The 14,258-nt window shown below is 44.7% G+C and overlaps 1 protein-coding gene and 1 pseudogene across 9 annotated transcripts in view; one reads left to right on the top strand and one right to left on the bottom strand.

Annotated features, from left to right (window-relative positions):
• Nucleotides 1-14,258, top strand: part of LOC147023131 (G1/S-specific cyclin-E1-like) — a 62,226-nt gene that overhangs the window by 10,338 nt on the left and 37,630 nt on the right. For all 9 annotated transcript variants that reach the window (XM_085888246.1, XM_085888248.1, XM_085888245.1 and 6 more), the window contains one exon: nt 13,056-13,167. In XM_085888246.1, coding sequence (XP_085744372.1) covers nt 13,056-13,167 — 112 coding nt within the window. The remainder of the gene's footprint in view (nt 1-13,055; nt 13,168-14,258) is intronic.
• LOC147023132 (uncharacterized) lies at nt 7,101-11,277 on the bottom strand (annotated as a pseudogene).

The raw sequence follows: 14,258 nt of genomic DNA, 5'->3' as shown, positions 1-14,258 counted from the left end.
CAACAAGTAAGTTCGTCAAATTTATGCCCTGCGAGAGCTGCCCCGATCAACTGTAAGTGCTGTTGTGAAGTGCTAATGTCTTGGAGCAACAGCTCAGTCTCGAAGCGGTAGGCCACACAAGCTCTCAGAATGGGACCGCCGAGCGCTGAAGTGCGTAGCACAGAAAAATAATCTGTCATCGGTTGCAACAATCACGACAAACTTCCAAAGTGATTCTGGAAGCAACATCAACATCAGCACAAGCACCGTTCGTCAAGAGCTTCATGAAATAGGCTTCCATGGCCGAGCAGCCGCACACAAGCCGAAGATCACCATGCGCAATGTCAAGCTCACCGTCATTGGACTCTGGAGCAGTGGAAACGCGTTCTCTGGAGTGATTAATTGCGCTTCACCATCTGGCAGTCCGACGGAGGAATCTGGGTTTGGCGGATGCCAGGAGAATGCAACCTGCCCGTGCCAACTGTAAAGTTTGGTGGAGGAATAATAATGGTCTGGGGCTTCTTTTCATGGTTCGAGCTCGGCCCTTTAGTTCCATTGAAGGGAAATCTTAACGCTACAGCATGCAATGGCATTGAAGACGATTCTGTGCTTCCAACTTTGTGGCAACAGTTTGGGGAAGGCCCTTTCCTGTTTCAGCATGACAATGCCCCCATGCACAAAATGAGGTTCATACAGAAATGGTTTGGCAAGATAGGTGTGGAAGAACTTACAAGGAAATCGAACACAAGTGGAGGCCATTCAGCCCATCATGCCTGTGCGAACACCATACTAATTTATCTACACAAGATCCAAGGAAGAAAATGAAAAAAAAGTTTTCAATTAATGAAATAAATTTTGTTTGTTTGTTTGTTTGTTTGTTTTTGTAGTTTTTTTTCTTTTCTCTTCTTCCTCTCAGGGGAGGGGGCATGGGCTTGGTTAAAAACACAACATCAACCACGCGACCCCCTTGACAAGACCCCCACCAACAGCACTCCGTACAGATGCACACAATCATCCATCAATGCTGAAACTACCTAAAAGTCTTATCAACATCCCCATACCCCAATATCTCCATAACTTCCAGGAACCTATCTAATTCAAATTCAAACTTATCTACTGTTTCTGCTGCCACGACCTTTCCAGGATGGCCATTCCATACATTAAGTACTCTCTGAGTAAAAATCCCCTGCCTTGCAACCGTCTTAACTCTCCTCCTCTTTACTCTCAGGCTATGGCCCCTGGTTCTATCACTGTCTACTCTGTTGAATAATTAATCTGCACTTATTTTATCTATACCTTTCATTATCTTAAACATCTCTGTCATATCTCCTCATAACCGCCTCCTTTCCAGTGTATGTAGCCCTGTCTCCTTCAGCCGCTCCTCGTAGCTGAGTCGAGCTCGGCCCGGAATCAATCGAGCAGCCCTGCTCTGAACCCTCTCTATGGCATCTATGTCCTTCCGGAACTGTGGTGACCAGAACTGCACACACGATTCTAAATGTGGCCTCACTAAATTCCTGTACAATGTTAACACCACCTCTTTTGATTTATAAATGATCCCCCTTCGAGTACAACCCAAAACGCAATTTGCTTTACCTATAGCTGCCTGGCACTGTGCTACCTGCTTATTTCCCATATCTATTACCACCCCCAGATCCTTCTTCTGTGTGACACACTCCAAAATTACCCCTTGCATCCTGTAATCTCTATTTTCATTGTTCTTTCCCATCCCCAACACCTTACACTTGCTCAGGTTAAATTCCATCTGCCAATCATTTTCCCAATCTATGCAAGTATCAATACTTTCCTGAATCTGATCACCACCCCATCTGATATCCACTTCACCTCCAAGCTTTGTGTCATCTGCACATTCGGAAAGCCTACCCTTCACCCCACTATCCAAATTGTTGATGTAAATAATGAATAGTAATGGTCCGAGTACTGATCCCTGAGGTACCCCGCTACTTACATCCTCCCACCCACAGCCACTCTTTGCTTCCTATCACTAAGCCATTTTGCAATCCAATGAGCTACCTGACCAGCCACTCCACAAGTCTTCACCTTGGCTAACGACCTCTGATGTGGTACCTTATCAAATGCCTTCTAAAAGTCTGGATATACTATGTCCACTGCCTTTTCCATCATCCACCCATCCAGACATTGCTTCATAGAACTCAAAAAGATTTGTTAAACATGAACTACCTTTGGTAAACCCGTGCTGACTACCTTTAATTAGTTTGTATTTGTTTAATTGGTTCCTCATCTGGTCCTTAATTAACGTCTCCAACACCTTCCCCACAACTGAAGAAAAACTAACAGGTCTACAGTTTCCCAATTATTCTCTGAATCCTTTCTTCAATAGAGGTATTGCATTTGCTACTCTCCAATCCTCCGGTACCTGTCCTGACTCCAGGGATCTATTGAAAATATCCGTTAACATCTCGCTTACCTGCTCAGCCACCTCCATTAATACTATCGGGACCCGGAGCCTTATCTTCTCTTAGATTACCAAGCTGTTCCTTTACTTCTTCCACTCCAACCTGGATCTTCTGCAAAAGCCCTTTCTCACCACCTTGATAGATACTATCAGCTATTGGCAATTCTCCTGACTGTTCTTGTGTAAAGGTTGAAGAAAAATACCTGTTAAGCCTGCCATCTCACTTTCATCACTAACCACTCTCCCGGTGCTATTCCTCAATGGGCCCACACTGGTCCCAACCTGTTATTTTTCCCTAATATACTTAAAGAAAGCCTTGCTATTATGTTTAATATTCTTAGCCATGTCCTTCTCCTACTCTCTTTTGGCTTGCCGAGTTATTTTCTTCACTTGCCTCTGTTTACTTTGATAGTGATAGAAATCTAACTCCAATCCTGTTATTTTAAACGTAATAAATGTCTTTTGCTTCTCCTTAATAGCGATCCTTATCTTACTGCTCAAGCACCCTGGTCTCTTTCTACTTCTAGTTTTACACCTCATTGGAATGTACTTACTCTATCCCTGGAAAGTTAAAATACCTCGTAATCAATACTCTTCCCTTATCACATGCCCTTTTGAATTCTTCATGTACTCCTCCTTCCTCCTCTTCCTTCACACACAGAGCCTTTTATAAGCATTCTACCAGTATCTGACTTTCTCTAATCTCTACCCACACAGAATCCTCAACATTTATTCCCTCCTTAATGTCACCCCTTTCTCTTGATGCAATGCTGTCTTTTATCCAGGTTGCTACTCCTATTCTCTCCTTCCTATCACACCGATACACCTTGCAGCCTTCGAATCCTGTCCTCCAGTTACTCTCCTCCTGAAACCATGTCTCACTCACTGCATCTATATCGTACTCTTCGCTATCTACTTTGGCTTCAAGCTCTTCCATCTTATTATTTAAACTTCTGGCATTGGTGTAGAATATATTTAACTTTTCCTTCCTGAAATTCTATTTTCCTGTCTGGCCTCACTCATCACAATTGCATCATCCGTTCCTTCATTAATATCTTCCCCACCCTCCGCTGACCTAAAAAAGCCTGAATTCCTTCCTCAATTCCCACTGCAAACCTTGTTGCCCCTTTTCTATTTAACATGCGGCCATCATTCCAGAAGCATTCCCTTTGTCCCCTCAATGATTCCCACTGCTTCTTAAATGTAAAACATTCCTCCCTCCACCATTCTTCCAGCCATTGGTTGACGTCCATTGCTCTGCTCATAATTTCTATATTGTTTCCTAATCTTGGGAGAATCCCAAAAACCATGACCTCACAACCCTTTACTTTCAACCGCTTACCCAATATCCTGTATCTCTTTTTCAAAACCTCTGAGTAAACTTTCCCTACATCATTCGCACCGAGGTGAACCACAACCAACTTCTTCCTGCCATGACCCGATACAATATCGTTTACCCTTCCTTCAATGTCCCTAACTCCTGCTCCTTCAAAATTGCACATAATTCTATGTCTACGATCCTTCCGGCAGAATGAAGAATCGACATATTTAATAATCTCATCACCCACAAAAACTGTCTCCCATACCTCATGTCTACCAATTTCTATTTCGGCACCGACACCACTGCCCGCCCCCGCTGCACCTCCGCCACTGCCTGCCGCCGCTGCACCTCCACCTCCGCCACCGCCCGCCCCGCTGCACCTCCACCACTGCCCGCCCCCGGTGCGCCTCCGCCACTGCCCGCCCCCGGTGCGCCTCCGCCACTGCCCGCCCCCGGTGCGCCTCCGCCACTGCCCGCCCCCGGTGCGCCTCCGCCACTGCCCGCCCCCGGTGCGCCTCCGCCACTGCCCGCCACCGGTGCGCCGTCGCCACTGCCCGCCCCCGTTGCGCCGTCGCCACTGCCCGCCCCCGTTGCGCCGTCGCCACTGCCCGCCCCCGTTGCGCCGTCGCCACTGCCCGCCCCCGTTGCGCCGTCGCCACTGCCCGCCCCCGTTGCGCCGTCGCCACTGCCCGCCCCCGTTGCGCCGTCGCCACTGCCCGCCCCGTTGCGCCGTCGCCACTGCCCGCCCCGTTGCGCCGTCGCCACTGCCCGCCCCGTTGCGCCGTCGCCACTGCCCGCCCCGTTGCGCCGTCGCCACTGCCCGCCCCGTTGCGCCGTCGCCACTGCCCGCCCCGTTGCGCCGTGCCCACTGCCCGCCCCCGTTGCGCCGTCGCCACTGCCCGCCCCCGTTGCGCCGTCGCCACTTCCCGCCCCCGTTGCGCCGTCGCCACTTCCCGCCCCCGCTTCGCCTCCGCCACTGCCCACCCCCGCTGCGCCGTCGCCACTGCCCGCCCCAGATGCCTCTTCCTTTCTCCTTCGGTGTCTATTTGTAACCTTCTTCACCCCAACACTCCCAAGGCCCCAACTGACCACGCTAAACTCATCACGAGGCCTCCCCCTGCTTCTTTCAATAAACTAACTCGACTACCCGCTAAAACTGTTATGTACCTTAAAAAATATATACAGTTCCACAGCACGTGAAAATTCTCTAACAAAATATGCAAAACGCTTTAGGACTGGAAACTTAGCTTTAGAAGGACTGGAAGGAGAGCTCGCCACCCAGTCGTCCACATACGCCTATCCCTGAACCGGAAGTCCTCAGTAACTGCCCGCCCCTGCACCTGCTGTTAGTGTTAGCAACCGCTAACGCTAACCCTAACAGCTGTTTCTCTCTCTCACTTGACTGGCCTGCACAGAGCCCTGACCTCAAACCCATTCAACACTTTTGGAATGACTTGGAATGCCAACTGCACGCCAGACCGAATCGCTCAACATCAGTGCCCAACCTCACGAATGCTCTTGTGGCTGAATGGAAGCAAATCCCTGCAGCAATGTTCCAACATCCAGTGGAAAGCCTTCAAAGAAGAGTAAAGGCTGTTGAAGCAGCAAAGGGGGGACCAACTCTATATTAATGCCCATTATTTTGGAATGAGATTTTGGATGAGCAGGTGTCCACATACTTTTGGTCATGTAGTGTACATCTATAATAATAAATGTCAGCAAGTGACTGTCACTCTGTTAAGTGACTCCTCAATAACTCCAAAACCATGAAAGCTTGTGGCCCCAAACTTTGCATGCACATGAAGGGAACTCCAAGGTGGTGCATGAATGAAAATTGGATGTTTGGCTCATGAAAATCGGGGGTGCTCATCAAAAAAAAAATGAGCCTTAACAAGATGGTGGTGTGCTATCTTAGTCAGCCCTCTATCAGCTTGCAAGAGATTTAAGCTGCTGGTTTTTTGGCTTTTTTTCACTTCTCTCTCTCTCCGTCTCTCAGTCTCCGGTCTCCCCTCCTTCTTAGGCCATAGGCCAGATATGGTCCACATGCAACCCCCCCACAACCCTTCGACCCCATATTTTTCTGAAGCCCAAGGGTCTCCTGAGCATGAATTAAACTGGTAACAGTGAATAAACTGGGACTCACTATCCATTTTCCAACCATATCTGATGGTACCCTCAAAATGTCAACTTTTCCTCAGTTTCGCACATAAAAAATCCCCTGACTGATAAGATCCCTGCAGTTGCCCAATAAGCATTAATATTAACAAATTATATATCAAATGAAAGATTATCACATGCAGATTTTCAAAATAGAGTCATCTGTCAAATTTAATTGCGTTATATTTGTCCCAAGAAGTGATGAAGAGGAGTACCTCGCCTTTCATTTTGACAACTCAGATTCAACTCGGATACCTGAAATAATAACATATTCATGCTCATTTTACCTGACACAAACAAATAAATATTTCTATGATATCACAAATTTTACAACCTTTCTATTGATAACAAAATTTTCCCACACCAACTGAAGATGTACCAGGTATTGCATCTTAAACATAAGTACATCACTGTTGCAACACCCAACAACATGTAGTCACCAGTAAGACGAAAGACTGAGAAAATATTCCTTACTTCACATAAAGAATATAAATTATAAGTTTATTTAAGAAAAACAATTGAAACTTATTATGTCATATCCACAAAATGTCATTGTGCATGGATTACACATAATATTCATTATCGCTGTCATCATCACTCTCCAATGCCTGCTCTATATCATCAAATGCATCCATATCTGAATCCTCATCAGAGTCAATGTCGTCAGGTGTGACTTCAGCAATATCAGCCAGTTGCCGTGGGAGGACATCTCCTTCATACCATAGAGCAGTGGTTCTCAACCTTTTGGAGCCGCGACCCCCCCCCCCAAAAAAAAATTTAAGTTGGGGTTTGCGACCCCCCTCCCGACTCGCACTTGTAACACACTGCATTGACGTCACGGAGCGCATAAAAAAAATGCACAGTGCCTGGAGCACATTGGTCAACGCATAGGTACTGCCAGCTGTTAAAACTAACCAGAACTAAACTAAACTAAACTGGCATCACAAATTAATTATTTGCACTCTGATGTATAACACAGTAAAAACAGCCAGCCACATTCATAAAAAAAGGCTTCTGTAATTGCAAAGAGCGGTATGTAGCCAGCCTTATTTATGCACGGGACACAGACTGGAAGATTGAGCGACCCTCTGCTACAGACAGAGGTTACTATCACACATGACAGCTACCAGACGTACACAAACCTTGCATTACTGACCAAAAATATACAAAAAACAACAAAACAAAAACTAAATCAATTTGGCTTTAAGTACAGTTTTAAATTTTATTCAAGATCCGACAGCACAACTCATTGTGAAGGAGGCAACAGGACTGCTTTACAAGCTGATGGCAATAGGCTATTACCATTCATTCTCATATAGCTGGGCCTGCAAAACAGCTTTAAGCACAGTGCAAATACCTTTCAGTGTCCCTACAGGCTTATTATTCTCAGTTCATTCACAGTTCTTATAACAGTTATGCCTGTTGTAGGCTTGTAGCCTATTATCATTCATCTCATTTTGCATTTTCCCCTTTATAACAACGATTCTCAATGGGTTTTCAGTTTCATTTTTTTTTCAGATTGAACACAATAATTCAGATAATACTGACTCACAATAATTGAACACAATAACACAATAATTCTTTTTTTAACAGTTACATCTGTAAAGGCACAGGCTTGTATTGTCAGATAATATTCACTTACTCATGTTAGTGGGATGGCTGGGCCTGTTTCTTTGAACAAAGCAGTTGTATTCTTGGTTTTAAGCTGGAGACTTCAACACGAAGATCATCCTCAACTCTAATGAGCCGTGATCTGTATTTGTTCTTCATAAATGTCAGTGAGGAAAAGGTCTTCTCACAAAGGTATGTAGATCCAAATGGAATAAGTATATCAATTGCAGCCTTTGATAGTCCTGGGTATTCTGCAGCCACTGACAGCCAGAATTCCTCCAGTGTGGATGAGGCAAAAGCGGTCTTTAATGTGCGGTCAGAGGAGAGATCCAAGAGCGCATCCTCAAGCTCCGATGACGTGTCGGGCAGATGAGGTGATGAAAGGCTGGCGTATCCAGTCGTTTCTCTCTGGGGTGTCGTCTTTTGGGAAGTACCTATTGAAGTGGCCAAGCAGGCTTCTGAGGTGAGTAGCAATAAGTCCTTTTATTGTGTGGATGCTTATGTCAAATTTGTCCATGAAGTCCTCGAGCTCAGGGAACATTTCCACACTGCCTTCTTCGACTCGCGCTGCCCACCGCTCAAGCTTTTTAGTAAACACTGTAACCTTGTCAGAAAGCATGAGGACATTGGTGTTTGGGCCTTGGAGAGACAAGTTTAGACTGTTCAGTTTATCAAATATGCCTGCCAGATATGCAAGGCCAGTAACTATGTATCTGGGCCCGTTGTATTCCACTCGGAGTTTGACAACGGAGATGTGCAAGTAACTATGAGTTGTCTATATTAGCTATGAACACAGAGAAATATGTCAGATACCTTGCATAGTTCTGTCCACCGAAACTGAAGAAGAGAGACATCATGCGACTGATGAATGCAGCATACAAAAGAAAGTTGTTTGTCTTTACGGCTTCAAGGTGTGATAGAATTAAACAGACATGGTCCATATATGACAACCACAGCTGGGCAGTCTTCCCCAAACGTCCATTTGCGACTCCTTTTTTGAATTCTGCATACTGCTCTATGAATTGGACAATGGAATTGTCCATCAAGACAGCATTCAAAGTATCTTGGCTGCGGGAATCTACTAGGGCACGTAGCTTATCTGATGATTCATCAGAGAAAGACGAGAGCAGATCATCAGTGCTTTTATCTTTGAGGTACTCCTCTATAAGCAATCTTTCAAGACATTCCAACATAATCTTGTGACAATGTAGGGCTCTGTCGTAGTGTTTCCCGGACATCACACCACCCAAATATCCTCCACTGATTAGTCCTGCTTCTCGGAGAACATCTGCTAACCCAGACCCAGCCATCTTTTTGGCAATCATCTTCATATAAGCGCATACTAGGTAGAATGTGCCAATTAGAATTATGTGGCTCTCGTACTTGTCTGGTGACTTCCATACTAATGGGTAGGCCTTCATGCAAACTCCCAAGTCAAATGTAGTAATGACATAAATCTGTCCAACTTCTCTGGTGGCTTCTTCAGCAGCACACAAGCATTCTTGTACAGTTTTGTACTCCGTTATGGGATGGTTAATGACTGGATAATAATCTATAGTTGTCAGCTTTGTAGGAGTCTCGCCTGTCTCTGAGATGAAACCTGATCAGCCAGGAACCTGTAGTTTGTTCTTTGTCAACATCCTAATGATCATCCAAATCATTTCCACTTTAGTTGAGTGCTCCATTGCTTCTCCAGAACCTGGATAAAGTAGCTGATTAACTTTCAGCTTGGGACTCTGTCTTTTGGTGATATAGGAGTCAGGAAGTATAACTGTGTCTGTCAGATGTGGAGACCGCCTTTTACCCTTCTCTTGAGAAGGCATCTCTGGGCATTTTTCAACATCATCACCATCAACTTCTTGAAGCATGATTCCATGGGCAGTATGGGCTGACCCTTTACCTGTGAGGTCATTTATTAGTGAATCAAAGTTGTCAAACTCCGAGTGGAATACAGCGGGCCCAGATGGTGACCTGATGATCTGACTGGATAGCTGTGTTGATGACTGCATCACTGCCTCTGCTAGTGCTGTCTCCAGTTCCAGCGTAAATGAATAACTCTCACAATGCCCCAACCTGTTCAAAAAAGTCACGAGCTTCTCACTCCTGTAAAGATGTCGTAGAGAAACACACACAAGGATATGTTTTGAGAGTTTTCAAGATCCATTGGTAGCAGCGTGACAAATGTCTTGCCCTATGGATTGAACAAATCTCTGGATTTGAGGGGTAGTGGGTGTTGCCTTTCCAGTAAAAATGTAGCACAGGAGCTGTTGGAGAACATCTGGGATGACATCTTCCGGTGCCATTAGATCAGAGGGACATGGTGGCCATTCAGGATCCAGTGCCTTTGAGAAACCATCTAAAATGGACTGTCGTAATTGTGTACCTGTGGTCTCAATCATATCCATTGATGCCAACTCGAAGGCATGCTTCACTGCTGTATGGGTATCGATGTCTGAGCTGAACAAAATGTATGATTGGAACTTTCCCATGTCACAGAATGATAGCTTGTCTTTAAATGGTTCATGACTTTCAAGTTTGTGTTTCAGCTTGTGGCTCCGATAGTCTGGATTATGGTGTTCACTGTCTTCTAGGATGTCACAGCTTCAAAATTTTCAGATTTTTTAATACATCCTTCTGTACAATCTTACATACAGATTCAAATGCCTTCTTATGAGCTGCTTCTAAATTTATCTGATCAATTTTTTTTTCTTGATTTGTACTTTGTCATTTCTCTGCTTTCTGCATGTATTGCATGCGACAGTTCTTGTGGTATTTCGCTTCACAAGCAAAGAGATCATGCCTCCTGATTCTTGTTAGACGTTTATCATCAGTTTTCTTCTCTGCCATCTCAAGCACTGACTTCCATCCATCATATTCAAACTGGCTGAGGCCCTGGCTAGTCCAGCTACCTTTAACTTTAATCTTTTTTCCGATTCTCTGAACCACAGAAAATACAGTCAGGGTTGAATATCATCTTGTCACTTGAACTTCTGCGGCTCATGTGCTGTTGTGTAACATTTGTGGTCTGTGATGAACTTGCAGTATGTTTAAGCCTGTCAAGGTTCATTGTGAAATATTTATAACACTGCCAGTGAAAGCCATGATGCTCTTCTGTCACATCAGGGATCAAGTCATGTGCTTCCTTCATCATGTGGCAAGATGATGGAGGTTGTGCCAATCGCATTTCTTTCACCTCCTGCAGTTTGACCAGTTTCTTTTCTCCATCCTTATCTTCTGACAGCAAGTGTAATTCACCATATTTCAAACCCTTGATATGAACTATGCACACAGGAACGACAGGAGGTTCGCCACTTGTACGTTTTCGTTTTGCTGGTGGCTCTTCCATCATGTCACTTCAATCAGAACACGTCACCTGGAAATAAAATTGACACGTAAATGCATGTAGCATAGATCTTATCAGTCAGGGGGTTTTTCATGTGTGAAACTGACGAAAAGTTAACATTTTGAGGGTACCGTCAGATATGTTTGGAAAATGGATAGTGAGTCCCAGTTTATTCACTGTTTCCAGTTGAATTCATGCTCAGGGGACCCTAAGACTTCAGAAAAATATGGGGTCGAAGGGTTGTGGGGGGGGGGGTGCACGTGGACCATATCTGGCCCATGGCCTATCTTAATTCCCCTCAATATTCCCATCAGTGAAGTGACGGGTTGTTTGATGGTATGTATGTGTGTGACAGTGTATCTCCTCTAACTCCAAAACCATGAAACCTAACAGCCTGAAACTTTGCATGCATACTGTGTGTGTGTGTGTGTGTGTGTGTGTGTGTGTGTGTGTGTGTGTGTGTGTGTGTGTGTGTGTGTGTGTGTGTTCATAAAGCATAACATATTCTTTGCTAGCTCCCCTATACCTCTCTCTCTGTTTCTGTTTCTGTCTCAAGACATATCCGAGCAGGGCTTGTCTCTGGACGTGTCCAGTCGGTGTTTGGCTCCAGACGGCTTGGTTCCGGATGCGTCCGGCAGGTCTTGTTTCTGGGCTGTGTTTATAGTATGACCAGTAGAAAATGGATTTCGGACATTATTTTGTTTCCATCTTCATTGTTTTTGGATGCAGAATCATTGATGAAAGAATGTGAATCGTAATTAACGCTCCAACGCACGTCTGCCTTTCCTTCCTTTCACCTCACACTGTCTTCTCTCCCACCCCTCCTCGCTCCCCCTCCCTCCTCTCTCCTTTCCCCTCCATCTCTTCACTCTCTCCCTCTTCCCCTCTCTTTTTTCCCTCCCCCTTTCGTATTCCTGTCAGCAAAGCGACGTGTGGTATATGCTTGTTCGTCCATCTGCCTATGTATATCATTCTGTTCCACGCATTGGCTGGACAGTTTTCCTGACCACCCACAATTTCAACCAGAAAATAAAATAATCGTACAGTTGCCATGTTGGTGCTATAGGAAGAGAAATACTTTTTGGAGCTGTCATATTCACAATTGCCATGCTCTTCCTTTAAGTTTTTCCTTCAGTGTAAAATGACCAAAGCGACTGTTAGAAGGGTCATCAAATATCGAAAGGTTGGAGCCAATATGTCATGAACCTTGTGAAGATCACAATACGTATGGGCCTCGGCGATTGAGGGCCTGTTGTCTACACACCGTCCAAATAACTGGAATTCCTGAAGAGGTCCTGTGGATCACTGCTATTAATTGTGACTGACTTTTCTCTTAAACGACTCAACCAGGGACCATAAAACCAATGTCGTTATCAAGGTCTTTGTCCGAAGACTTTAGGGAATCTCGCGACATTCTTAAAGAAAACATCCATCATTATTTACTTTCAACGAGGTGTATACATGCATCAGGAAGAAGATAATTGGTTGAGGGTCGTTTTTTGAGCACAATTGGACAGCTCATGGTCACTTGAGAGTTGTAGTTCCACAAGGGTTTCTGTGTATCTCATGGGATTGAATTGGTTTCACAAGGGTCCCCCGCCAAAATGCCTCTGAGTACCTATGTAACTCAAATTTAAATCCATCTACTCTTTCTCTTGCCAATACCTTTCCAGGGAGACTATTCCATTCATTAACTACTCTGAGTGAAAGACCCCTGCCTTAATACCATCTTGACTCTCCTATTTTCTTTACTCAAAATGTGGCCAATGGTCCTGTCACTGTCCAAAACATTGAATACATTTATTGAATTGTTGACTAAAGCAAAGTTTGCTGGTGGCAAAACTCTTAATTACAATTAACATGTAATGCTTTGTCTAACTTACTTTATTTTAAAACGACTCTGCAGTATTCTGATTCTTAGAGTGTTTAAAAAATTATCATTGTCCACCATTATCTGCATTTGAGTGAAGCTATTGCATGCGTGTTTGTCCGTTGTCCCTTTTTCACATTCATGGTAATTTTTTGTTGTTGTTGCACTTTTTGATTGCTTCTTCAACACATTACAAAGTTAGAGAAGACCTGTACACATTGTGTTGCGTCGATAGACCTGGCGCAGATCAGAAAAATTGGAACAAAATGGTGGTTGCCCTCTGTTAAGATGATTGATGCTCATGATCATTTATGACTCATTACATATTTTCTCACAGCTACTGGATCTCTGCATTCTGGACATGCGATGTTTGGAGTTCCCTTATGCTAAGCTTGCTGCATCTGCCCTTTACCACTTCTCCTGTCTTGAGCTCGTGCAGAGGGTATCCGGTATGTCCCTCTTCATAATACTCCCATCACTCATTAGTCTGAAAAATAAAACTGATTCAATTTAACAGCAAGATTCTATTTCAACATTATATTTCCAGCAATGTCAGTAGTTTAACCGGCAGGAACATTTCGACTTTTTTTTTGTTAATACAAAGTTGAGGCTCATAGACGAGCTAGTACAAGTACACTGGATGGATCAGGACGCAGAGAGAGAGACAGAGAGAGACTGAGAGAGAGACAGAGAGACGCAGACTGAGACTCTTCGACAAAAAAAAGGATGTGGGGAGGAATGAGGGACAGGAGAGGATGGACAAGATTGATGCAGAAGGAAACAAACTGGAAATTTGGAAGGAAGATGGATTGGGTTGGGAGTTAACAAGGATAAAATAGATCATGGTTTTGGATTGGGGATTATCTGATGGTGGTGAACAGCTGTTTTTGAAGACCTGGAGGGAAGAATGCGATTGAAGAGTATCTGGAAGTTGGTTCCACAGGCAGGAAGAAAAAGGAACAAATGAGTGGAAGTGAGCAGTGATCCTGGATTTAGGTAGTTTTACCAGAAGGGGGTCTGGTGGACCATGTGTGCTCTGCAGAAATGTGGGGTTGGGGGATGGGGGCATGGAAAGAGCAAAGGGTGCAAGACCAGAAAGGAGACTATAAGACAGAGACCATCCGCGATTGAGAGACCAATTGACCTATCTGCAATGCCGAAGTGATAGGCCCATATCTTTAACTTGATCATGGGAGATTCCAATAATCTTAAAGGCCTTGGTTTCCACGATCTCAAGCTGAGCAAGATTTGAGGCAGGGGAGCCAGCCCAGAGGAGAGAGCATTACTCCCTCAAGCTATGGATGAAGGTCTTGTCAGTGGATCGGAGTTCATATGTGCCAAGGAAGGACTTTTCATGACAGAGAATGCCCATTCGGTGGCTGGCTTTGGAGTCCAGCTTGTAGATGTGGCTTCCCCAGGAAAGACCAAGGGGGATATTGAGGCCCAAAAGTTTGAATGAAAGGACTTCTTCAAGGGGAATGTTGAGAAAGTGGATTGTGGGGGGAGGGGGGGTTCCAGATGATACTTTCACTTTCAGAGA

Source organism: Eptatretus burgeri, chromosome 7 (assembly GCF_056783735.1).
Source record: "Eptatretus burgeri isolate ZD-2024b chromosome 7, Ebu_testis_v1, whole genome shotgun sequence".
In the NCBI taxonomy this organism is placed as follows: domain Eukaryota; kingdom Metazoa; phylum Chordata; class Myxini; order Myxiniformes; family Myxinidae; genus Eptatretus; species Eptatretus burgeri.
Note: the sequence above shows the minus strand (reverse complement) of the source record. Positions and strands in the feature narration are given on the sequence as shown.